The sequence below is a fragment of the Pantherophis guttatus genome, chromosome 16 (assembly GCF_059756535.1).
Source record: "Pantherophis guttatus breed Tessera chromosome 16, ASM5975653v1, whole genome shotgun sequence".
Classification (NCBI taxonomy): Eukaryota; Metazoa; Chordata; class Lepidosauria; order Squamata; family Colubridae; genus Pantherophis; species Pantherophis guttatus.
Window position 1 is genome coordinate 931,640 of NC_142078.1, and position 27,447 is coordinate 959,086.

General features: G+C 48.2%; 1 protein-coding gene across 1 annotated transcript in view; it reads left to right on the forward strand.

The window, feature by feature from the left end:
* Positions 1 to 20,187: 20,187 nt before the first annotated feature.
* The window catches only part of COL5A1 (collagen type V alpha 1 chain), a 222,335-nt gene continuing 215,075 nt past the window's right edge, over positions 20,188 to 27,447 (forward strand). The window contains exon 1 of the mRNA XM_034427172.3: positions 20,188 to 20,710. Within this exon, the coding sequence (XP_034283063.2) occupies positions 20,614 to 20,710 (97 nt within the window). The 5' untranslated portion in view covers positions 20,188 to 20,613. The remainder of the gene's footprint in view (positions 20,711 to 27,447) is intronic.

Sequence of the window (27,447 nt, forward strand, 5' to 3'; positions counted from 1 at the left end):
TTGTTGAAAAACAATTGAAAATCCCCACTGTCCACCTTAGTTGGCCAACCCCGCATGACCCAGCCCATCACAGTACGTAAAACAGAGTCTTTGGCAGAAGCCCTCGCCACCTCGCCAGATGAGAGGGGCCCCAGGGACACAACATCAATCAATAAGACAGGGGCTTCCGGAGTCAGGTTTTCCAACAGATCGGGCAAGGGGCATTGGCTGAGGGCGTCAACATGGCCCAGAGTCCGGCCCGATCAGTGGATTAGTCTGTACGAGTAAGCAGCCAGGAAAATGGACCATCTGGTCATCCGGGGGGAGAGAGCGGCCGGGGTCGGTTTGTCGCCAGCCAAAAGTCCCAACAAAGGCTGAGGTTCCGTGATAAGTTCAAAAGTCCGGCCAAACAAATATTCGTGAAATTTTTTGACCCCCGCTACAGCCACTAAGGCCTCCCTGTCCAGCTGGCTGAAATTTTGTTCTGCACTAGACAGAGTGCGAGAGTAATACGCAATGGGCGCCTCTAACCCATTCGGTAGTCTATGGCTCAACACAGCGCCCACACCAAAAGGGGACACATCGCAAACAAGTACAAGTGGCAATTCAGAGTTATACCATATAAGGAAACTGTCTTCAGACAAAAGTTTTTTTACAGCCTTAAACGCGGCCGCTTCAGATTTGCCCCACACCCAGGGAATGTTTTTTCCTAGTAGTCTATGCAATAGTTCCGCAATGGTGGCTTTGTCTTTGAGGAACATGGTATAAAAGTTTAGAAGTCCCAGGAAGGCCTGCAGTTCGGGCTTCGATTTGGGTGCATTTTGGATGGCCCTTACTTTGCTTTCTGTGGGGTGAATGTCCGTGCCGTCGATTCGGTAGCCCAAAAATTCTATGGAGGGTACTGCAATTTTACATTTGGACTTTTTGAGTTTAAGTCCCGCTTCTCTAAACCTGGTTAGGACTTGTCTAACCCTATCTCCAAGCTGCGCCTCATTCTGGCCACTAATGAGGACATCGTCAAAATAGGGGACAACCCCCGGGAGTCCTTGTAGGAGGCGCTCCATAGTGCTCTGGAAGAGCCCTGGGGCAATGCTAACCCCAAACCGTAGCCTCGTGCATTTGAATGCACCTCTGTGCGTTACTATAGTTTGTGATTCTGCCATAGCGTCGTCTACCGGCAGCTGCTGGTACGCCTGTGCAAGGTCTAACTTGGCGAATATCTTGCCAGGGCCCAGGGAGTGAAGTAGATGGTGGACGATCGGAACGGGATAGGCGCTCTGTTGCAATGCCTTATTGATCGTGCATCTGACTTTACTGGTGTGACTATTGGGGTTTCCCACTTAGCGTGATCTATGGGAACTAGCACCCCGTTTGATTAATTTGTCAAGTTCTGCGTCTATTTTTGGTTTTAGGGCAAATGGTACTCGTCTTGCCTTTAACCTAATTTGGGCTACATTAGGGTCTAAATTAAAAGAGATAGGGGTCCCCACATACTTGCCTAGCGTCTCTTCAAAAACGTCCTGGAATTCGTGTAGGAGGTTTTCTTTAAGAGATGGTCCGCCGATGCTGTGGACACCCGTGAAGCCCATGCTGAGGGCTCGAAACCACGCTAGGCCCAGGAGACTTGGTAGCGGCTTGCTGACGATGGTCAGGGGAAGCGCTTTCTGGAACTCACCGTAGGTGACCCGGAACGTGCCCACGCCTTCCACAGGAACTCGGTTTCCTCGGTAGTCGAGGAGGCGAACTCATTGCTGTGACAGTTGGTTCTTCTGGAACTTCGGTAGAAGCGATTTAAGCGTAGCCCAGGACATGATTGACAGGGTGGACCCAGTGTCGATTTCCATGTCACATGGTCTCCCTTCAATTTCTACTCTCATGTAGACCTTTTCCTCTGCAGACGTGCTGGCTTGGCCGATTCTCGTGCTGTAGGTCTCTCGCTTTTGATTCTTGCGCCGTTTTCTTGCGCCATCATCTCTGGTTGACTGTTTTGAACGTGTCGGTTCTGGTTGGTCGTGATAGTCACGTGACTTGTTATTTCGCGGAAATTGAGCTCTACAGACTCTAGCCAGATGGCTCTTCTTTTCACAGCGCCTGCAAATGGCGTCTCTGTATTTGCAGGACTGTCTCTCGTGATTTCCGCCGCAACTCGAGCAGTTTTTGCAGCGGCAACTTTGCTCGCTCTTTTTCTTATCTGTGTGGAAGACGTCCTCGTCTGACTCTTCCTCTGTACTGGTTCGCGCCTCCTCTCTGTGAACGGGGGCTGACTTCGGGCCATCTTTGCTTGGCTGTGGCCGTTGTAGCGCTTCAGAAGCCTTAGTGGACGCTTCGTGTGCTCTGGCTTCATCGAGCATGCCGGCTAAAGTTAAATCTGGCTTCGCCAGAAGGCGCCTCTGTAATCGAGGGTCTTTCACGCTACAAATCAACTGTTTGAGTAGCGCGTCGTCTAGATCCCGGTAGTCGCAATGCGTTGCGGCTTTTCAAAGGGCAGCCACATATGCGCTGACCGGTTCTCCTTCTCTTTGTACTCATTGCTGGAGTTCGTAGCGCTGTACAAACTTCGAAGGCACAGGAGCATAGGGGCTCTCAGGTTTGCTTGAAGGACATCCCAGGGGACCGTCTGGACTGGGGTTGGCTCGCAGAGGGACTCGGCCATCTCGAAAACGTCTGGCCCGCAGTGGCTCAAAAAGAGGGCTCTTTTTCGGTTCACGGATAGCCCTTGCATCTCACTTGCTTTCAGGGAACACTCGAACCTGGTCAGATACGATCCCCACTTCTCTCGGGTTGGGTCGAAGGGTTTTGGCGGACGTAGGCAGACATCGCCGTATGTCTCTGTGTTCGCTCATCACCCTGGCTGAAATTCAGAGCTCTTTTTGATTTGCTTCTTGTGGCCTCAATCCCACCTTCATCGCCAATGTTGTACTGTGGGAATAACGAGAGGCACAAGCAACTAGTGACAACAGCTCTTTAATTCAGGGTGAGACTTCAGCAAAGAACCACAGGCAACAGCCCTCCTTATATACAGTACTGAAACACCTGTTAACCAATCACAAGCATTGTTGTATTTGAATTTCCCGCACAAAATAGATACATACATAACATTGACAATAGTAAAATAACTAGGGTGGGGGTGAATAAGGGTGGGGACTTCTAGGTTTCTAGGAAGAGGCACCCATGGGAGGTATTCTGCTTTCTAACCACAGAAATTGCTGATCAATTAGTAATCAATGTTTAGGTTTTGGAATGGCTCCTAAGTGTAAATAGAATCCCTTTGCAAATTCCATTTTAAGGAGATAAGAAAAGCTTTGATGGATCAGACCAAGATCAGTCTAACATTCACAATGAACACACAAATACCTCTGGTTCTCCCACAAGCAGAAGGCAGAGACTTATGGCTTTGCCCAATATGGAACTGGTGTTTTCACACAATTTCACTTTCCTCCATCACACCACACAATATTGCAGCCATCTCACACTCTAAGAATGCCTAATTCTGGTATCCCACATTAATCTGAGAAAACATTTCCAAGTTTCACACCCCCAATCAAAAAATAGTAAGGCGGGACTGGAACTCAAGAGTCTCCTGGTCACCCATAGTCTCCTGGCCCATAGTCATCCAGAAAGTTTTCACGCCTAAGGAAGGATTAGAACTCAGAGCCAGATGGCTTTCATGCCTAAGGCAGTACTAGAACTAGTTCTAATGAAATCTGCCATGAAAGATCGTGTTTGATTATTTGAAATCTAACTATTCTCTATTTTATTTTTATTGTTTTTAGCTATGTAAGCTGTCTGATGCTGTTTGGTGAGTGGAAGACTTTAGAAGTCTGCTAAATAATACACATACACATAATGTTAGGCGTGAGCAATAAGACCCAGATGTGAAGAGGTCTAGTTAGCTACTTTATTGCTCATGCCTATCACAGGAATCCTCTTCAACTGACAGTTTGTATGTGAGTCAGAATAGATTAGGCTCCACAGCAATCAAAGGGCTTTGGACTTTGCTTACTTGTGTCTATTATAAGGATTCCAGACTAATTCCCTGCTTGATTCCTTCCCCCAGCTCGACCAATCTCTCTCTGACACATACATACTGTAATTGCCATTTAGCTCAGAAATGCCCTTTTTAATTGTTTTATGGGTGGAAATAAATTTTGATTATATGAAGAGAGGAAGTGGGGAATTTGTTTAAAAGGAAAGGAAGGATTCAGATTGGGTGTAACAGATACAATTTGTAATGTTTATATTGTTATATCTGATAACCCTTACTGATTTTTATTCTTTAATAGGGAGAGTTTAGAAATGGATTTATAAAAATTGGGGTGAGATATGGAATGAAGGGATTTTTCCTTTTATTTAAGAGAGTGATGCATTTTAATACTTGCTGGGGATGAAGGGGGAGGTTCCTTTTTCTATTTATTTTTCTTCTTTTTTGGCACTTTCTATTTTTTAAATTTTCATATTTCTTTATTGTAGATTGTAGAAGTTTTACTTGCATAATATAATCTTCAGATAAAATTATTAGGAAGAAAAAGAGAAATATTCTGATCTTTGCCAATTTAGGACTTCTCATGCAAAATATCTGCAGAATTCCAGGAAGACTTTTAAAAAAATGCAAACAGTATTTCTCAGCTGTGCTTTGCAGATGTGCTAGTGAAGGGGACGGGATGGTTTGGCAGCTGGTTTGGGAGTCCCACCTGTGAGTAGATGCCAAAGGCAACTCCAACAACTCCAATCAGTAAGGAAGATTTTTTTAAAAAACCAAATCTGGTCTACCATAATCCTTCACTGGAGGAAAATATTTTCTCAGGATTATTGGGATAGAATTAAGAGTAACAACTTGATAAATGTATGCTATTGTACTTGTCAAATACATATTTTGAATTGTGACTTAACGCCAAAAATTAATTGCAGAACGATCCAACCAGCCTCTGTCAGTGCTGCCGAAGGTCACCAAAGAATGCAGATCTCCAAGAACTCAGTGATTGAACTTCTCAGTTGCAGAAATCAGCGGAGTCTTTTGCCCAACGCAAATCGAGAATGGGGTCCACGTTTTATGGATACTTCTAGGAGAACTAAGTCCAGTGAGTGGGGAGGAACTGCTACAGAGACAGGCAGGCCAAGGTATCTGACTCAAATCCTGGATTGGAGGGGGCGGGGGGGGGACTTCATTAATCTATACTAGCAGCAGCTGACATGTTCTGAGCTGGGCTCTGAGAGAGCAGCTTGTGTTGGGCCCCTTTCCAGGACAGGGAAGGAGGCCTCTTGCTGCACAAAACCGTCCCAAGCCGCCGCTGTACATCATCAACCCTCCTTGTGCATTGCCATTCCGAGGGGAAACAACCAAGTGGAGAAACTTCAACCACCACGAGGCTGAAGAGGGATCCTCTCCATCACAGTCTGGCCAAGCCTCTTGTCATCTGGAGTCCCAGCGTTTTCTCCTTTTTCATTCATCTTTCCCTCTTTGTGAGGCAACCCTTGGAAAGGGCTTCACAAATGACTTTTCCAGCTTGATTTGGGGCCATTTTTAATCTTTGACAGATGTGGCTGGATTTCTCCTCTCCCCATCCTCTCCTCGGTTTCAGTGGAGCTGGAAAAAATGACGTCGTCGTTCCAGAAGGATCTCGTTCTGCCAAGTCCCAGTTACCGAGTGCACTTCTCTCTTCAGGCCTTGAGGAGAGGCCAAGAGAGATTGTTTGTCTATTTATTTAAAACATTTATGTAGCTGCCCATCTTATATCAACCTCCGGGCAGCTCCCAATCAAGACTTGAAACAACATTAATAATAATAAGACATCATCCTAAATAGATCTAGTAAAACCATAAGCACTGAAAACTTGGCACCCAATTTAAGCTTCCACAGGCAACCAGTCCTTCTTTAGGTTCTCTTGTCCCCCTCATCCAAACCCAGGGTTTGGGGGGAAAGCTGGGCCTCCAGAGCTTTTGGGAAGGCGAGGAGGGTGGGGGCCTGCCAAACTTCAAGGGGGAGGCCGCTCCGCAGGTCGGATCTGCCACGGAAAGGTTCCTAGGTCCCAAAAGATGTCCATGTTTAAAGGAAAGGGCTAGGAGTGTGCCCATCCTTTTTGACCTGGTAGGACGGGTAATGGCATCCCGCAGATAACCTGGCCCTGTGCAGTTTGGGGATACCTCACCATTGGTGAAACATTGATGTGAAAGATGGAGGCTGCAGACACGATGCTTCTCAGATGGGACCTCCAAACAGAGACCATCTCGTTCAACCTCTTGTCCAGAGCAAGGATCCGTTCTACCCCATCTCCATCCAGCTTCTACTTCAGTACCTTCTGGGAAGGAGATCCCCCCTCCCCCGCCCCTCCCTTGGCCATCTGTTCTAGGGGTCGATCCTTCCTGATATCTATCTTCCTAGAGTACTGCATCCAATTTTGGTCACCACACTATAAAAAAGATGTTGAGACTCTAGAAAGAGTGCAGAGATGAGCAACCAGGATGATTAGGAGACTGGAGGCTAAAGCATACGAAGAATGCTTGCTCAAATTGGGTATGGCTTGTCTAGTGAAGAGAAGGACCAGGGCAGACATAATAGCATCTTCCAATACTTGAGGGGCTGCCACAGAGAGGAGGAAGTCAAACTATTTTCCAAAGCACCTGAAGGCCAGGCAAGGAATAATGGATGGAAACTGAACAAGGAGGGATTCAACCTGGAAATAAGGAGGAATTTCCTGACAGAACAATCAACCCATGGAACAGAAGTTGTGGGAGTTTCATCACTGGAGGCTTTCAAGAAGAGACTGGACGGACACCTGTCAGAAATGGTGTAGGATCTCCTGCTTGGGCAGGGGGGGTTGGACTAGATGACCTCCGAGGTCCCTTTCCAACTCTGTTAATCTGGTGACAATCAGCACTCTGAATTGCACCTAGAAGCCAGTTGGAGTCAGTACAGCTTGTGTCATAATAGTGAGAAGACGCCCTATTGAGGTGGGTGTTTTGCAATGGTAGGTCAAACGAAAAACACCTTCAGGATCTACAAGGCCACCAGGACTGAAATTCTGGTCAGGTGGGAGGTCGACATGCTTCTTAATAGAACTGGGGGTTCCCTGAATACGCATGAAGCCAGGCTGAAGAAACTGGGGTCTACAGTTTGGAGGGAGGAAAACTGAAGGGAGTATATAATATTGGGGTTCAGGTAATAAGCCGATGCCTGAGAAAAAATGGTCAGGAACTATTTTTCATTGGGTTAGGACCAGGTATAATTTGCAGCCACACAGATTTTGTTTCAACATTAAGGAAAATCTTCTAAGATCTCTTCAACAATGGAACTCCTGTTAGGGGTTGTGCGTTTTCCCATTTCTAGAGGTTTCAAAGAAGAGGCTCCTGAGGTAGTTTCACTATTTTCCCTGCACTTTGCGGAGGATTCTAACCTGGCTCTTGTGATTCTGTAACTCTATAAATTTGACAGCAATTAAGTTTTGTAATTTTACATTTGGTAGTCAAAGGACAACATTCGCATTTTTTTGGGACAACCAGATCTGAGGATGCATTTTCCCATCTGCTCACAAGCTCCATAGAATCAAACCAATATATTTTGGCTTGCCTGGGCCACACGGAGTGAACAGAAATAGTCTTGGGCCATATATATATTGTAGCATCAGTAAAAATATCACTAAAATCACATAATAATAAAAGTTTATGATCTTATGGGGCTGCATTATTAGCTGTCCAGGGTGGCATGCAGTCCACAGGCTGCAGGCTGGATATGCCTGCTTTATGTATTGCTTTATTTATTTTATATTTTTTAAAAATCCAGCCATTATTTTTATAATTAACTCATGGCAGCGAACTTGCCTGGTATTCCTTCCTCCTCTTATTTTCCTTACAACAACAACCTTGTGAGGTAGGTTCAGCTGACGGGGAGTGATTGGCCCAAAGTCACCCAGCCTTCATGTATGCCTAAAATGGGACTAAAACTCACTGTTTCTTACTATTATATTATTACTACCAATATTACAGAAACCTATGATCGGAAACTATCAGACCTCTCTTAGTTAAGATAGCTGGAGGGATCCAGAATTATCTACACTTCTTTTTAGGAGATCGATATGCAGAATGATAAAAGTGGAGAGAGGGGGGTTGGGTGGGGATAAAATGATGTATGATAATTGATTGTGAAATGTTTGGTTGTTTGAATATAAAAAATAAAAAACTTTTGTTTCAAAAAGTGGTGATGTTTGTCCCAAAGCCACTTAACACATCAAGGATTAGATTAGATTAACAGAGTTGGAAGGGACCTTGTAGGTCATCTAGTCCAACCCCCTGCCCAAGCAGAAGACCCTACACCATTTCTGACAAATGGCAGTCTAATCTCTTCTTGGAAGCCTCCAGTGATGAAGCTAAGGAATTGTACACACAGGAATTCTGAAAACATTCACCATGTTTTCTGATCAATGATTACAATAAATTGCTACTCGGATTTGTTAACCCCTCTCTGCCTTTACAGCTTCCCCTTTTGAGTGTCAATGTGAGGAAACGACATGGAAACCGAATTTGCTTGTTTTAGAGGCACATATATCCATGTTTTACCTCTCCTGAGTCTCCGGAGAAGGGCGGCATATAAATCAAATTAAAATTAAAAAAAAATCTATACATTCTCTTCTGGAATAAGATCCAGACCAAATATAGAAACCTCCTGGATGTTTATATCATTAGTTACATTTGGGTTAGCTTCAAATTTCATCCTTCTCGATTGACATTCTGTGCCTCATGGTTGTATTACAGCATTTCTTGGACTTCTAAAATTAATTTCCGTCTGGTATAATATCTGTTAGTTGTTCCTGCAGAGATGAAAGCAAAAACAACGTTCACAAGGGCAACAACAAAAGGAAAACATTCTAGGCTAGATTAGAAACTCTGACATTAATAATCTTCCCCCGTGTGCCCTACCTTCGTCATTTCCGTCCAGGCTCCCTCCTGGTGCTGATCTGGCCTTGGAGATTTTGGAATTGAATCACCATCCAGCCAAAAGAACCAGACGGGTGAATAACATTCCAAGCAAATGTTGCGTTTGCCCTGGAAGAGCAAGAAAGGAGTGGGAATATTTTGGATAATCATGCCAATCATCTCAGGAACTTGCTTACTGCTTACTCTCTCTTTCTCTCTTGCATTTGGGCCCTGTAGGATCATCTGCTGGGAGCCGGATGGGGAGAGCAGCCTTCTGTAGAGCAGAGAAGAGCAAGACAGACGATTAGGGGACTGTAGGCTAAAACATGTAAAGAATCGTTGCTGGAATTGGGTATGTCTAGTCTGATGAAAAGAAGAATTAGGGATGACATGATAGCAGTGTACCACAAAGAAGAGGGAGTCGAGCTATTCTCCAAAGCATCTGAAGGCAGGACAAGAAGCAACGGGTGGAAACTAAACAAGGAGAGAAGCAACTTAGAACTAAGGAGAAATTTCCTGACAGTTAGAACAATGAATCAGTGGAACAACATGCCTCCAGAAGTTGTGAATGCTCCAACACTGGATGTTTTTAAGAAGAGATTGGATAACCATTTGTATGAAATGGTACAAGGTTTCCTGCCTGAGCAGGGGGTTGGACTAGAAGACCTCCAAAGTCCCTTCCAACTCTGTTTATTCTATTCTATTCTATTCTATTCTATTCTATTCTATTCTATTCTATTCTATTCTATTCTATTCTATTCTATTCTATTCTATTCTGTCTAGTCTAGTCTGCTCTGCTCTGCTCTGCTCTGCTCTGCTCTGCTCTATTCCTATTCCTACTCCTATTCCTATTCCTCTCCCAGGATTTGGGATTCAGCCAGCCTGTCAGCTGCCATCTTTGCTTCCTTTGAAACTCGCTAGGAACTGCCATAACTAGGAGGGGGGGGGTATTTGGAAGGGGAAGAGTGCTGGAGGTGTGAAAGGATGCAGTGGGAAATTGGGGAGTATGGACACTAACAGATCCTGATAGGTTCCAGACGGAGCTTGGGCCAATTCCTGATGATCTGGCACACGACTCGGCCGAGGACCTGGTAGCTGCCTGGGATCGGGCGGCTGGTGGGGCCTTGGATCGAGTCGTGCCTTTGCGGCCTCTGACCCGCTGTCGATCCCTCGCGGCTCCTTGGTTCACCGAGGAGCTGAGGGAGATGAAACGCCGGAAAAGACGCCTAGAGAGCGGTTGGAGGGCCAGTCGCGCTGAATCTGACTGAACACTGATAAGGTCGCATATTAAGACCTACCTAGTGGCGATAAAGACGGCAAAGTGTAATTACTTTTCCGCCTCTATTGCGTCATCAGGGAATCGTCCGGCAGCCCTGTTTAGGGTAACCCGCTCCCTGCTCCATCTGGGAGCGCGGGAGGATCCCTTGGAAGGCAGGGCGGAGGATTTCGGACAATACCTGTATGACAAAATCGCTCAGATCCGGGGGGACTTGGACTCTGACTGGGTAGATCAGGACAGGGTGACGAGGAATAGTCTTGAGAATGTTATCTGGGAGGAGTTTGATGCTGTGACTCCCGATGATGTGGACAGGATTTTGGAGAGACTTAGTGCGGCCACATGTTTACTGGACCCGTGTCCCTCCTGGTTGGTACTGGCCTCCCGGGAGGTTACACGAGGCTGGCTCCAGGGTGTTATCAACGCTTCATTGAGTGAGGGTCACTTCCCCGCAGCCTTGAAAGAGGCGGTGGTGAGGCCTCTCCTCAAGAAGCCGTCCCTGGATCCGGCAATATTGGCTAACTATCGTCCTGTCTCCAACCTTCGCTTTCTGGCGAAGGTTGTTGAGAGTGTGGTCGCGCGACAGTTTCCGCAATTCCTGGAGGAAACATCCTATCTGGATCCGTTCCAGTCTGCTTTCAGGCCTGGGCACAGCACGGAAACGGCATTGGTCGCGTTGGTTGATGATCTCTGGAGGGCTCGGGACAGGGGTTGCTCCTCTGTTCTGGTCCTGTTAGACCTCTCAGCAGCTTTTGATACCATCGACCATGGTATCATGCTGCACCGGTTGGAAGAGTTGGGGATGGGGGGCACCGTTTTACGGTGGTTCTCCTCCTTTCTCTCCGACCGGTCGCAGTTCGTGTTGGCAGGGGGGCAGAGGTCGACCTCGAGGCCTCTTATATGTGGAGTGCCTCAGGGGTCGGTCCTCTCGCCCCTCCTGTTCAACATTTATGTGAAGCCGCTGGGCGAGATCATCCGTGGCTTTGGGGTGAGATACCATCAGTACGCTGATGATACTCAGCTGTACATCTCCACCCCAGGCCACCCCAATGATGCCCTTGAAGTGATGTCCCAGTGCCTGGAGGCTGTACGGATCTGGATGGGGAGGAACAGGCTCAAGCTCAACCCTTCCAAGACTGAGTGGCTGTGGTTCCCGGCATCCCGATATAGTCAGTTGACTCCATCACTGACTATTGGGGGCGAGTCTTTGGCCCCCACAGAGAGGGCTCGCAATCTGGGAGTCCTCCTGGATACGCAGCTGTCCTTGGAGGAACATCTGACGGCTATAACCAGGGGGACCTTTTATCAGGTTCGCCTGATCCGCCAGTTGCGGCCCTTTCTTGATCGGGATTCCCTGTGCACAGTCACTCATGCCCTCGTGACCTCTCGCCTTGATTACTGTAACGCTCTCTACATGGGGCTCCCCTTGAAGAGCACCCGGAGGCTCCAACTGGTCCAGAACGCAGCAGCGCGGGTAGTGACGGGAGCAGCATGGCGCTCCCATGTAACACCACTCCTGCGCGAGCTGCACTGGCTCCCAGTGGTCTTCCGGGTGCGCTTCAAGGTGTTGGTTATCACCTTTAAAGCGCTCCATGGCATAGGGCCTAGCTATCTCCGAGACTGCCTGCTGCCACTGACGACCTCCCATCGACCTGTGCGCTCCCACAGAGAGGGCCTCCTCGGGGTGCCATCAGCCAAACAATGCAGGCTGGTGACCCCCAGGGGGAGGGCCTTCTCTGTGGGGGCTCCCACCCTCTGGAATCAGTTGCCCCCTGAGATAAGGAGAATCCATGACCTCAGTGCCTTCCGCCGTGCCCTTAAAACCTTCCTTTTCCAACAAGCCGGGCTGACCTAATTCTTTTTAAGTGTTTTTAATTGTTTTGTTTATTGTTTTAATTAATGGGGCCAAATTTATATACATTTTTTAACTGTATTTTAATATTTGTATTTGATGTTTTTATTTGGCTGTTCACCGCCCTGAGTCCTCAGGGAGAAGGGCGGTATACAAATTCAAAAATAGTAATAGTAATAGTAGTAACAGGAACCAGAGGTGCTAAACTGAGCCATCTTCATGCCTTCAAGGGTGCCAGCCCTGGGAAAGGAATTTACAGTGGCGCCTGAGGCACCAGGTTCCCAACACATCAGAATGGGACCTGATTGGACTATCTCTTGGGGGAAGGGTTCTGGACATTGGGGGTTGCTTTCAATATATGATTTTTGTGCGGTTTTTCTTCAGAGCTTGCCTCGCCCCCACTGCACTCAGCATCTCTAGTAAAAGTACCTTTCCTCTAACACCTGTGGAGTCAAAGGTCATTCTTTCCTAGGGAGCATCTGTGGCCAGTCTGACCACTTTGCAAGGCATGGAGGGCTTGGCTCAGGGAAGGGTCTGATCCTTCTGGCCGAATCCCCCACCCGACCCCCACACTCAATATACTTGTCTTCGTTTTCCAAATTACTTGTTCAGTACGTCATTTGAAATGGATGAATCAATTTCCTGGGCATTTTAAATGGCTGATTTGGAGCGTCACATTTTATTTCTTCTATCGATTTTGGCAGTTGGAAGACCCAAGTATTTGCATCTCTGGAGGGAACAAGGCTTGAAGATCTGGCTATTTTTCATTTGTGTTTTTAAATTTAAATGGGGACATGGGTTCTCTTCCTCCTTTGGGGATCGAAGTTAGCAAAGAAATCATGTGGTGCTTTTTAGTCAGTGGGTTGCTCCCAGGGAGGCTTCCACCCTTCTCTAGGAGATAAGCAGTGAAGAAAGTTAGCACCGACCCCTCCTAGAAGAATGAAATATTTTAGGAAATATTAAAAAGGCAGAATATTGTATTTCCCCAGGTGAGAAAAGTAGAAGCAGGATTTTAAAGACAAAAAGAAGCTTCCTGCCCACAACAGATATTTAGTGCCCATTAAGAAGGACTGGGCCAGCCTATCTACAAAACAAAAGACCTCAGCTCCAGGCTGATGGGATTAAGACATGACCCTCAGGACATAATAGGAACAGAACCCATCTAGCAACAGAACTCGCCACATGGCACAACCAAGCCCCTTCATTATATCACCCAGCACAGTTCAACCAAGCTTATCTCAGACAAACTCCTAGGATTTGCACATGACCCCTACAGCAACCAATAGGATACATTTCTTGCAGAGGAACAGGAAGCTCTAGGGCAAGGCTCAAGAGAGGGTATAAAGAACATTCCCTCTCCACTCTATGTGTTCAACTGCACCAGGACCATGTGCTAGATGGTTCTGTTCCATTAAACCATCCTTCCAAGCAGCCTCCATGTTTCCAGTGTCTTTCTCCCCACTTGGAACTGAACCCAGATGGACATTTCTTCCAATAGCCAGTTCCAAGAGTGGCCTCCTGGATCTCCAGCCCAGACTCTCCTGCTCTCTCACCCTCTTCAACCAGGGGCACCATGCAGTGAATGGGGAGCAATACAGATGCTCCCTCTGCAAACAGAACAGGAAGGCTGATTTCTTACTCCATGGGTAGCTGCTACCTGCACTTCTATCTCCCACAATTGCCCTTTTGGAAATCATCTGAAACTCTCTTTGGACACTCCTGCTTCAGGGGAGGAAGCTATCTCAGCACCTGAGTTGCCTCAACTGCTCTTCCCACTGATATCTTGCCCAGGGGAGTAAATGTAGACCAGCAAAAGTTGTGGTTAATCTGAGTGGACCATTGCAAATCAGGTGGACTTGAATAATTAGGAATTATTTTACAAAAGATTTAATGAAAAGTAACTATTTCTCTCTTCTGAACAAAATTAAAACTGAAGTTAAATCATAGCAATGTTCATTATCAATTCTATTTCTAAACCTTTCTAATTCTTGGTAGAATTATTATTTGAAATTAGTTGATACAAGTAATCTGCTTTAGTTTCAAACATTTTTTATTTCATTGCATACTGCTTGGCCTAACAGCCCACATAGTCAGATTGTTGAGTTGGGTGCCCACTGCACCCACCTATTTGCCACGGGATGTCAGCCTTGGCTCTTCCCTAACCCTAGATGCTGGACAAGGCATGGGGGGATCCAGGTTCAAGTCCTCCCAGAGGTGTGGGAGACAATGGTTCACCTTGGCCAATCCTCCTCTTAGCATTGTCAGGCTGAAAAACAAAATGTTGCATTCTGTGTTGATAGCTTTGCTCTAGGAAGTGAGTTGAAGTAAGCACCGTGCAAAACAAGTGGACCTCACAACCAAATCAGACAAACTGCTATTGATTTATTGCTCATGTTTCCTAAGGTGTATAAATCAACAACACAGAAGCAATTGATTGCATTGGTCCACGTGGATTTGTTATCACAAGACTCCAGCCAATTAAAGATGCATTGGATCAATGCTATTTAAAAGGGAGAGAAATTTCTCTGGTTGAAAAAGTAACACGAGAACAAGGAGCTCTGGAAGACCCCACAAAGAGGCATAAATACATTAGGGCTGTGTGTGAAACATCAAAGGAGTGCTTGAATTTGAGTTGTGTGTGAACCATGGTCTCAAGGGGAAGTGAAGTGAGGACCTGGACCTCTTCAAAGTCCTTGGCAGATACTTCTTGGGTGGTACAGATGGCATTGCAGCTTCAGTTCTCCATCTGGAGTTTAGTGAGTTGTCCCTGATTAGCTGGTCAATGAGTTGGACCGGCTCTGCCAGGGCAGCCAAGTCTTGGAACGTCCTACTCGTGGAGCCTCTTGAGCAGTGGACTCTTGACTCTGCTCCATTGCAACCAGGAGTCAGACGGCCCCTTCAGGTACAGAGCCGATCTCCACTCTCCCTTTCTACCTGTGGTAAATGTGGATATTCTCCTCCTGGGTAAAGGTTTTCAAGGCTTTCCTTTTAAAGGTCTTCTGCAACTCCGGCATTCACCCCATGCTAAAATTTCCATTGTCTCAAAGGCAAATACATCTCTTAACTTCTCCCCTGAATTGCTGCTACTTTTTGCCTGGCCTTTCCCAATTCTTTGACCTTTCCCTGGATCGTCCAATGAGACTCTATCCTTTGCTTGTGTGGACCCTTTGGGGATCTGCCACACACCCTCTGGGGCAAATGCACGGCAGGTGAGGGACTGGATTCCCTCAGCATCTTCCAAGGTGTCTGTGAGTTTTCCCTCGGCTGCAGCCGAAACCCCATCTCACCTCTCAAAAAGGTCATGATGCCCAATGGTGGGCTGTCTGTGTGGGTCTGGGGAAGGAAAGCCAGGCCACAAATAAGACCCAAGAAATAATAACACAAGGCTCCCAATTACCTGTCCACTATCATTTTGCAGGTCACAAAAGTAACATTGTCAAGTCTGCTGTCATTTCCAACATGAAAAAGCCTGAGGTTTTCCACCAGAAAAAGATCTCAAGCTAGAAGGGTCACTGATCTTTACATAATATCCAAGTTGCATAGTTGTATGTAACTCACTCGGCTCCATTTACATTTCCTTCAACTATTCAGGGAGGGGCAAACATAGCAGTCACAGAATAACAAGAGCTTGAAGAGACCTTGGAGGTCTTCTAGTCCAAGCCCCTGCTCAAGAAGGAGACGCTGTACCATTCCGGACAAATGGATGTCCCATCTATTGGACTGAGCCTCTTGGAGATGCAAATAAGAGCACCCTTTATGCACTGTTGCTCTCTTTACCACAAAGGATGCTCCCTGAGTGTTGTCAATGGTGTTTGTCCCACAGTGCCCAAGGTTAGACATAGAAATAGAATTGTAGGGCTGGAAGGGTCTTTAGAGGTCTTCTAGTCCAACCTCCTGTCCAAGGTAGGACACCTTATACCATCCTGGTCAAATGATTGTCCAGTCTATTTTTGAAAATCTCCAGTGATGGAGCCCCATAACTCCAAAAGGCAACTTCTTCCATTGGTTATTTGTTCTCACCGAGAGAAAATTTATCCTTACTTCTAAGTTGGATCTCTCATCTGTTACTCCTTATCCTGCCCTCTGGTGCTCTGGATAATAACTCAACCCCCTCTTCTCTGTGAGAACCCCTCAACAAATGGAGGACAGTTATCACGTCCCTCAAACTTTCTTTTCTTTTGGCTATACAGTATATCTAATTCCCCTTTACATTTGTTATATGGTGTAGCCTCCAGCTCTCTAATTATCTTCGTTGCTCTTCTCTGCACTCTTTCTAGAGTCTCAACATCTTTTTTGTATCATGATGAGCAGAACTAGACTTGGTATTCCAAATGTGGCCTCACAAATTCAGTATAAAGCGGTGCTATCACTTCTTGTGATCTTGATACTATTCCTCTGTTGATGCAGCCCAGGACTGCACTGGCTTTTTTGGCAGCTGAAGCACATTGCTGGCTCATACTTAATGATGGTCCACCAGAAGACCTAGATCCCTCTCACATTTACTATTCTTGGGCCAGGTGCCACCTATTCTGCACCTATGCCTTTGATTTTTCCTGCCTAAGTTCAGGACCTCTAAACTGCATCTTGTTGGACAGCACGGTATCAGCAGTAGAGTTCTTCAAGTTTTTGGGTTCTATAATCTCCCAGGGCTGGAAATGAACACCTAACATTAGAACCATCATTAAAAAGACACAAGGAATGTTCTTCCTGCATTAACTCAGGAAGTTCAGACGGCCCCAGGAGCTGTTGACCCAGCTCTACAGAGGAATTGTTGAGTCTCGCTTGTATTTCTAGAACTGTTTGGTTTAATACAGCAACCAAACAGGACAGATATAGACTCCAATGGATAGTTAGGACTGCAGAAAAAACAATTGCAACCAACCTGCCTTCCACTGAGGACCTGTATACTGCACTGGTCAAAAAGAGGGCTGAGAAATTATCTACAGACCCCACATATCCTGAATATAAACTATTTCAACTTCTCCCTTCGGGATGGTGCTCTAAGGCACTGCATGCCAAAACAACTAGACACAGGGACGGTGTTTTCTCTCATGACATCACTCTGAACAGCTAATTCTCACAGTACATACAGTGGTTTATGTCTAAGTATATTTACCCATGTTGTATGGCTGTAGCATTATTATTATCCTTATCTTCTTATTGGTATTATTATTATTACTACTACTCAATGTACTTTGCATGTACATTGAGAGCTTCTTTACGGGAGACAAATTCCTTGTGTGTCTAATCACATCTGGGTCAAATAAAGAATTCTATTCTGTTCTGTTCTATTTCTCTTCTCTTCTCTCTTCTTTGCTGTCTCATTCCCTTTTTTAAAGACTGTTATTTTGTCAGCAAACATAGGCACCTCACTGCTCAATTCTAATTTTAGGCGAAGGTTGCAAGGGGCGACTTCAGAGATGTCCCTATTTGGGGCCTGAACTGCCTATGCAAGGCAGGGCAGCCTTTCTGGTGTGCAGAGAAATTCTCAGGAATTCTGAGTAGTCTTTGGGAATCATTCAACTTTTACAGAAGCCTTTTGATGTTTTTTTTAAAGGGCTTCGTGGGTAGTCATAATTAGTGATATGCATTTCTGCTTCATACTTTTAAGGTGGTCTTCTCCCCACTCCCACCCCAGTGGGCAAACTTTCCATTTTCTCAGGAAGTACCCTTCATATTGCTGTACTGTATGGCCTTGATTGTGGTGGCCAATTCTTGGATACTTCTCTTGATCTGTACTATATTTTCTAAATGACCTGCGAGATTGGACTCTCCTGATGTTCCATGACTTTTAAGTGGTTCTTTTTCTGAAATCAAATGTGGCCGTGTCCTCATTTTCCCATTTACACACATCCATTGTGGCTGGTTGCCCTGTGGTGACTACTTCCCATTAAGTTTAGCAGCACTTGACTGGGTGAAATCAGGCTGACTGGCAGCCTTAATAGCAGTAACTCTGAGAGGGATCTTGGAGTCTTAATGGACAACCAGCTAAATAGGAGCCAGCTGCGTGCAGCAGCAGCCAAAAAAGCCAATGCAAACCTACATTGCATTAACAGAGGGATGCAATCAAGATCAAGGGTGGTACTACTACCACTCTATAAAGCCTTAGTAAGACCATACCTAGAGTATTGCATCCAGTTTTGGTCACCACGCTATAAAAAAGAGACTCTAGAAAGAGTGCAGAGAAGAGCAACCAGGTGATGAGGGGACTGGAGGCTCAAACATGCAATGAATGGTTGCAGGAACCGGGCATGGCTAGTCTAGTGAAGAGCGTCTAGGGTCCCTTTAAGTCAGCGAGGTCATTCCTAGCAATCAAGCCTTTTAAGCATGTGCCTGGCCCGAGGCTTTGGGGGTCTCTCCAGGGGCCTGAGTGACAGGTTGCCAATGCTGGGTGCACCAACTGCTCCCCTGGGGTCCCAAAGGTGCTTTTTCAGGAGGCAACTGGACTTTCTTAGTTTTTTCTTTTGAAGACGTTTCAGTTCTCATCCAAGAAGCTCCTTCAACTCTGACAGGATAGTGGGGAATGGAAGGATTGATATTCCTTGCAGACAGCTGGAAATTTAGATCCTTCCATTCCCCACCATCCTGTCAGAACTGAAGAAGCTTCTTGGATGAGAAGCGAAATGTCTTCAAAAGAAAAAACAAAGTCCAGGTGCCTCCTGAAAAAAAAAGCACCTTTGGGACAATCATGACCAGGATGACAGAATCTCTACAGACTTTTTGCTCCCCTGGGGATTTGGGGACACCGGTCCAGGCCCACAGGAGGCCTGGCTGGCCAGTTGGGGATCTGGAGGCTGGGGCATGAGGCAGGATGGACAGGTATGTCTCTCTCCCATCCTTTGCCCCACTGCCTATCAGCAGAGCCAGGTCTGGACAGAAGGGTCTTCCCAGCCACCTCCGTCTGGGGCTAGAAGGGGAGGCTCCTTTCTGACTCCAAGCGCAGAGGATGGGGAGGCAGCCTTTGCTGTGGGCTGCCCAGGAGGGGACAGGCGGGCATCTCTCCCCAAATTATGAGGGGGCATTTCATGCCATGGGGGGGGGGAGAGCCGTGGCCAACATTTAACTAAAGCTACTAAATTAGCTCTGAATAAAACAGGCACTTGAAGGAGTCTTAAATTTTGAGCCATTACTATTTCTCACACTTTTAATATCTTACTGATTCAGTGAATCATGTACTTTGCTTTGCAGGGATAACAGAGCAACAGAGTTGGAAGGTTCCTTTGGGCCCCGAAATGCTGCTCCCGAGGCAAAAAAGAAGTTGAGACTCTAGCAAGAGTGCAGAGAAGAGCAACCAGGATGACTGGAAGCTAAAACATACGATGAACGGTTGCAGGAACTGGGCCTGGCTAGTCTAGTGAAGAGAAGGACCAGGGGAGACAGGAGAGCATCTTCCAATATTTGAGGGGCTGCCACAGAGAGGAGGGGCTCAAGCTGTTTCCCAAAGCACCCGAAGGCCGGACAAGGAACAATGGATGGAAACTGAACAAGGAGAGATTCAACCTAAAAATAAGGAGGAATTTCCTGACAGTGAGAGCAATCCACCCATGGAACAGGAGTTGCCTTCAGAAATTGTGGGAGCTTCATCCCTGGAGGCTTTCAAGAAGAGACTGGGCTGCCATCTCTCAGAAATGGTGGAGGGTCTCCTGCTTGGAGGGGGGTGGACTAGATGACCTCCGAGGTTCCTTCCAACTCTGTTAATCTGTCAAAGATGCCCGGGAAGGGGCTGCTGAAGGACCGGGACGAGAGAGCCTCCAGACGATTACAGGGCGAGCCGGAGCTTCTGGCTGAGGGAAGCTTCGGCGCCCGTAAGCGAAGCCGGCGGGGCCGGGGCGAAAAGTGCCGCGGGGCCGGCCGGAGCCCCCCTGCCAAGACCCCAAGCGAGGCCGGGCTCGAGCGGCGTCCGGGCCATCCGCATCCCGCCGCCGTCTCCGCGGGCCAGTCCGGGCACCGGGGGCGCTCGGAGCCGGCGCTGGGCTGGGCTGGGGCGGCGCGCGGGCCTGGTCGGGGCGGCGCGCGGGAGGGCTGAGGAGGGGGAGCGCCGGCCGCCCCTGCCACACAGGCAAAGCTTCGTGGCGCCCTCCGCCCCCGCCTTCGGAGCGGGGGCGGGGCCGGGGGCTTTCCTCGCCGTGATTGGCCACGGCCCCCCGGATTGGCAGCTCGGCTCCGTGGGCTTGACGCGGGGAAAGGGGAGGGGGCGAGGGGGGGCGCCGAAAGTTTGGCGGGGCAGGAAAGCGGGGCGACCTCACTTTGCCGAGCGGCGCCCCGGAAGGAGGTCGGGCGGAGGGAGCTGGGAAAGAGGCGGGGAGGAGACGCCGAGGGGGGCAGCCGAGCGCCCGGACCTTCCCCGCGCAAGCCGAGCCCCCGAGCCTCCCCAGCCGCGCGCCGGGCCAGCAGGCTGCGCAGGGAGAGCCGCCGCCGCCGCCGCCGCCGCCGCCGCCCAGCCGATGGCCGCCTAGGAGGGTCCTGCCGGGGGCGGAGGGGAGGGGAGGCGCCGCTTCTATAGTCCGAAAGCCTCCCGCAGCGCCCGCCGGTGTCGGGAGAGCAGCCGCCCCGGAGCGCCGCCGTCCCGCTTTGCGCCTCGCCCGGACCAGCCGCCGACATGGACACGCACACCCGGTGGAAACGGCGGAGCTGGCTGAACCGGCCCGGGAGCCTGGCGCTGCTCCTGCTCGCCGCCCTCGCCCACAGCCGCGCAGGTAAGAGCGCCGGAGCATCCCTGCCTCCCGGCCGGGCTGGAAGCGGAGCCCCCGGGCCCCGCGCACCGCCTGCCTTGTCCCGGAGGGGCCGGTGGGGGCGTCTGTGCGAGTGAGAGAGAGAGAGAGAGAGAGAGTAGCGGAAAAGCTTTTTCCTGCCCCGCCACAGCCCCTCCTGTGCAAAGGCTTCTTGGTGGCGGACAGAAGCGGTGCCGGTGGCTGCAGACTTCTTCCTCGGGACAATCTGAAAGTTTGCAAACGGGAGGAAGTGAAGTCTGCGGACGCCCCAGGGGCTGCCTCTGCGCCTCGGTGGGACCGGCGCTGCCCTTAACGCGCCAGGGGACGCGGCTCAGGCGCCTGTAAAAGAGGGGGGGTCTCATCAGGCCCTCTCCTGCCTTTCCAAGAAAAGGGCTCCGATGCTGGTTTCCTATCAGCCAGCCAGGAGGGACGGGAGCTGCGTTCTTCCCTCTCGATGCTGGGTGTGGATGGAAGTCCTTGTTTTACGTTTTAAAGCTATATTGCTAATGTAGTGATCTGAAAATGCCAAAATGTGTCCTTTTTCAAAAGTGGTTTTTAAGATGCATGCCCTATTTCTATATTTCTGTAGGAAAATCAATCAAGCATGACATCATGGCCTGTTGTAGAATGCCCAGGGACTTAACAGGAGAGAGAACCAACCTCCCAAAATGATGGAAGTAAACTGGGAAAATACAGCATATTTGCTTCTTTATTCTGGGGCTGGCCTTGGAGTTGAGATAGTTGGGTGAAAAGTTGGGGATTAAACCGAGTTCTTTGCACTTTATGGGAAATAAAGGACTGATACCAAGGGGTTCCCCCTCCCAAAGCTGAACCTCTAAATTTTTCTGAGCACGAAAGAGAATGACAGTAGCCCCTGGATGTTCTGTACAGCAAGTTCGTGTGTGCGTCTCAGCTACCGTAGCACCAAAACTTTACCCAGCGTGCCAGAGAGAGATGCACAGGGCTCTCTGCCGGTGGAATCTCTGTTATGGCTCACTCACAGGTTGGCAATGCCACTCAGCTTTGCAAGCAAAGGCAGCTGACCTCATATCTGGCATCTGTGTCCCAAAAGCTGATCAGTTGGGGTTGTTTGCTGCTGGTCAGCTCTGCCTTCTTGTTTTGAGAGAGAAGCTGCCTGTAGTAAGCTCCGGGGAAGGGGATGCTTGACAAACCTTGGGATGCCAGAGCTGCCTTGGTAGCCAGAGCGGAAGCAGAGTTGCTCCAAGACAGGCACAGATCTCATGGGAACTGGGACCCACGAAGCGGCTTGGAAGGTCGAACTCCAGAAAGTTTTTGCAAGTGTAACTGGCCAACTCCCCAAAGGATCTCCAGAACTTTGCCATTAAGTGTTGCAGTTAATGCTTCTTTAATATATAGGCAGTTTCACTTGAATCAGAGTTTTCTGTCCAAGTGTGTATTGTATAGACTCCATTAATTATTTAGAGTTGGTGATAAAAGAAATGCTTACCAAGAAAAGGACATCTTTCAAAGGAATTCAGTGGTTGCATGCTGTTCTTTAGGCCAAGGACTGCCATAACCTATGAACGCATCTCCCCCCCTCCCTCCCGCCCCAGTGGCTGTAAAGGCTTGGCTATTCTCTGCCTCTTCAAAGAGGGAGAAACTGATAAGAACCTCCAGGTGGGTTCAGGTGTGCAGCTGTTCAGGGAAATATGGAGGTGCCAGCTACTATCAAGGCCAAGCACGGAGTATCTGAGCATGCCTGGTGTGTCCCCCTGCTGTACTGTTTGGGGATCATGGGGTTACTGGTGGGAACATTGGCACCCCTTCCTGCACTTGGTGGAACTGGGAGGATTGGTGTGATATCCCCCATGATTTCATTGGGGTTAGGGTAGTCTGTGCTCAGATATCATGTTTGCAGGAGCCTTTTTTAAAAGTTGGGATCTCATTCCCTAGCAGTCCTTGGCTTAAGTTTGGGAAGCCCTGTTTTGTGGGATTGATGAGATCTTGAATTCATTACCTTGCATGTCATGTGGGTTTGGCTAATGGAATTCCACCCTGATGAGGGATGAATGTATTAATAAGATAGAAGACAGCTGGAAGGGACCTTGGAGGTCTTCTAGTCCAACCCCTGCTCAAGCAGGAGACCTTGTACCGATTCAGATATCATCAATCAGTCAGTATGATGAAGTGAGAAGGCAGTTGTGCCTTTTGCCCTGACAGGAGGAGGCCCGAGGCTCTTGGGACTTGGGTTGGGCACCAGGCCACCTTCCATCTTGCCCTGGAGATGAACCACAGCTGCCTTCTAACAAGAGCCATCAGGAGCTGTTTAATTTGCCAGGCCTTGTCCCATCTTCCCTCTGCATTCAGGAGGTTATCGTTGGCTACGCTTGTGGCAGCCCGGGCAGCGAATGAGACAGTAACAGATTCCATCCTGGATCAAAGTTGGGCAGGGATCCCAGCTTCCAGGGCTGATGGCCTGGGAAGGGATCAGGCGAGGATCTGGAAGGGATGGGCGGGAAGAACACTTGGCTGCGCTCCGTCTCTTTTTTTTCAGCGCTGGGTTTTCCTGCCATGACATTCTTGCCCCTTGGCCTCCTTGGAGGCCTCTGGCTGGATCTGGAAAACCTTGGAGAAGGAATTCATTCTGGAGTGGACGTCAGGATCCATTTTGCATTATACAATTCACACCAGAGATTTCAGAGAGCCAGAAGTTGTTTATTCTGGAGTTGGTGAGTGCTCTTTTGGAATGGAAGAACGGCCCCACCCGGCCCCGGAGTGCCTGGCTCAAGGCCGGCCAGCAAGTCTCCCAGATGCATTGGGGTTGAGCCTGGGGGCTGCTTTGCTGCAAGAAGTCTGCCCCCCTCTCTCAGTGCAGCAGCCTGGCTCCAGGCCTTTCCCCGATCAAGCAAAATGCGTGATGTAATAGTGCTGCTATGACTTTCCATACTTCCACCAGTGAAGTCAGGTTGCATCATGGGTCTTTGTCTGCCAGATCTTGCAGGGGGGGAAGAAAAGAAGCAGTTGCAGGAGAAAGGCCTGTTGGCTTTGGAAGTTGGTCGTGCAGCACTCTTCCTCCCCTGGTTGATCATTGTTTCCCCACTTCATGGCTTCATTGCTCCAAATCCTGGAATTTTGCAGTGATTCAGGCCTGAGGTACAAGGGGCTGCTGGTCAGCCGGGGAGCCTTTCCACCTGGTGGTTCTTCTGCAGCGGATCCTGCATTTGGAGGGACCCCCCTGAGCAGAGTTCCAGCCTTGGGCATCGCCCTGAAGAGAGCAGCGCAATAGCGTTTGATCCGAGGCAGACGGCGGGCATCGGAAATAGATTTAGTGGCAGTTCACGTAAGCGGCCTTTGCTACATTGCTTGAAAAGGAAGTGGAACGAAGCGAAACAAGGCTGGTTTTCTTCTTTGTGCTGCTGCTGCGTGCCAGAAATCCAGATGTGGGAGATGAAAGGCCGTGAGCAGGCGTGGATGTGAGGTGACCTCATGCTCAGGAGTGGCGATGTGGGCAGGACGGTTGCCATTTTCCAAGGTTTCTTTTGCCTCGGGAGCATCGTACAGCAACAGTCAAGGGCACACGGCTTCCATGGAACGCAGCTGGCCAAAATGTTTTCTAAGAGGACACGCAGACTAAGATCTTGGTTAGGTTAAGCTTGCCTTTCTTAGATTGAAAATGTGTGCGGGTGTCAGAGGAGCCTCTGCAGTCACACTGTCCTGCGGCTGTTGAAAGAGATGCCTGGGAAATGGGGTTTTATGTGCAGCAACAATTAGAGGACGTCTTTGTCCACTGGGCCCTTCAGTCTGAATGTCCACGGAGGCTCTCAGTCATCCACAATCACTCCACGCACACACGGAAATGTATGACTAGTTGTTTTTTCTCTTTCTTTTTCTCCCCCCCCCCAATTACTTGCATAGGGATTATTCTTTATACTATTTATGTTGTTTGTATTTTTTGTCACGGATTGCACCAGTGAGGCTAAAACCAATTTTGTTGTATACATGATGTACAATGACAATAAAGGCTATCCTATCCTATCCTATCCTATCCTATCCTATCCTATCCTATCCTATCCTATCCTATCCAGGTCCTGGTTGTCCCAAAGGTGCTTTTTTTCAGGAAGCAACTGGACTTTCTGGTTTTTCTTTGAAGATGTTTCACTTTTCATCCAAGAAGCTTCTTCAATTTCTTGGATGAGAAGAAGCTGAAGAAGCTTCTTGGATGAGAAGCGAAATGTCTTCAAAGAAAAACCAGAAAGTCCAGTTGCCTCTCGAAAAAAAAAGCCACCTTTGGGACCCTTCAGTCTAAGCTCTTCCAGAGAAACCAGGTGGAGTCCTTAATTCAAAATACTGAGCTGGAACATGAAGTGCCAATTACAGCCTTGCCTGGAAATGATGCGGTTAACTTTGGGAATACCGCTGGTGATAGTATTAGGGGGTCAGCAGGCAGAATTCCCAGCAGCCACTGCTTATTGTGCTTGTAATTGCCAACCTGAGAGTGAGAAGAGGACTGGTTGGCATAAAGGGTTGAGCTTCTGGCACTTCTCAAGTGACTCTTTATAAAGTCTGGATGATTTTACACCCAGCACAAACTGGGTGGGTGCGGGGCTTCTATTAAATGTGGAAGACCAGGTCCACATGTGAAAGTTTGATTAATTGATTTGTTACTCATGCCTCTGCACATGAGTCTTCTCAACTACTGGTCGGCACCCGCTTAGCGTTAGATAAGGGTCCATGGCACTCAAAGGAGGTTGGGCCTAGTTCTCTTGTGACTACTTAGGGATTCTAGGCCGGTTCCTCTTTTGATGTTGGGCAGCCTCCACCAACTTGGCCCTCTCCAGATACGTTGGGAATCTGGCTCACTGGCTTTGCAATTGCAGCACCATCTTACCTGGAGGACATCAGACAGTGGAAGGGGCTTTGGGCTTGGCTCTCACTGGAGAACACTTAGAAAAAGAGGTTGAGACTCTAGAAAAGTGCAGAGAAGAGCAACCAGGATGATTAGGGGACTGGAGGCTCAAACATATGATGAACTGTTGCAGGAACCGGGCATGGCTAGTCTAGGGAAGAGAAGGACCAGGGGAGACAGGATAGCTGGGTTCCAATATCTGAAGGGCTGCCACAGAGAGGAGGGGTCAAGCTATTTTCCAAAGCACTTGAAGGCCAGGCAAGGAATAACGGATGGAAACTGATCAAGGAGAGATTCAACCTAGAAATAAGGAGGAATTTTTCTGACAGTGAGAACAATCAACACATGGAACAGAACTTGCCTTCAGAAGTTGTGGGAGCTTCATCACTGGAAGCTTTCAGGAAGAGACTGGACGGCCATCTGTCAGAAATGGTGTAGGGTCTCCTGCTTGGGTAGAGGGTTGGACTAGATGACCCACAAGGTCCCTTCCAACTCTGTTAATCTCTTAGAGTAACTGAGTCTTGGGACCTGGGAAAGAACTCCAGTGAAGCTCCTGGGAAATTGATAATGTTCTGCAGAAAATTCAATCTTGCTTACAAAAACAGTGAAAATAGGACATTCTGAGAATAAGCCAAAGCTTCTGAAACTGTTCATTCTTTTTTCTTGATATTCAACAGAATAGTTTTTTTTTCCCCTGTCTTTATCTTTATGGAAAGGTTCATTTGCTTTTGACTGTTCCACATCCAAACGAGGACATTTGGAACCAAACATTCCTGGCTAATTAGAATCGCAAAGAGACTTCACTGCTTTTCTCTCCCCCCCCCTTCAGTTTCCCAGTGTCTGGTGGTTCTGCTGCTGTTGGCGGAGCCCGTGATTCCTGAGAAGCAAAGTGACATCTGTCCGTCACTCAGCTCCAAAGCCAAGAGGGAAGTGATTCCTAGATGCCCCAGCTAAGTGCTCGAGGGAGGGGCCAGCACTGAGGTTGCAGCCCTTCACAATTGGGCCGCCATTGTGGAAGATTGGTGACATGTTAGTGGTGCAGGCCCCTTTTTTCTCTTTGACAGACAAGAAATATCTCGCAGAAAGTTTCTTTTTGCCAGCTGTGGCAATTTGTGCAATTTAGCTATTTTAGCATGCTTGGTGGGGTTTTACATTAGATTACATTAACAGAATTGGAAGGGACCTTGTAGGTCATCTAGTCCAACCCCCCATGCAAGCAGGAGACCCTACACCATTTCTGACAAATGGCAGCCCAGTCTCCCCTACAAAGCTTCCAGTGATGAAGCTCCCACAACTTCTGAAGGCAACTTCTGTTCCATTGGTTGGTTGCTCACTGTCAGAAAATTCCTCATTATTTCTAGGTTGAATCTCTCCTTGGTCAGTTTCCATCCATTATTCCTTGTATGGCCTTCAGGTTCCTTGGAAAGCAGCTTGACCCGCTCCTCTGTGGCAGCCCCTCAAATATTGGAAGTCTGCTATCCTGTCTCCCCTGGTCCTTCTCTTCCCTAGACTAGCCATGCCCAGTTCTTGCAATCATTCGTCGTATGTTTGAGCCTCCAGTCCCCTCATCACTTTGGTTGCTCTTCTCTGCACTCTTTTTAGAGTCTCAACCTCTTTTTTATAGTGTGGTGACCAAACCTGGATGCAGAACTCTAAGTGTGGTCTTACTAGGGCTTTATAGAGTGGTATTAGCATCTCCCTTGATTTTGATTGTATCCCTCTGTTAATGCGATTTATGATTGCATTGGCTTTTTTGGCTGTCGCTGCACACTGCTGGCTCTGATTGTCCACTAAGACTCCGAGATCCCTCTCACAGTCACTGCTGTTAAGCCTGGTTTCACCCGGTCTGCATGGG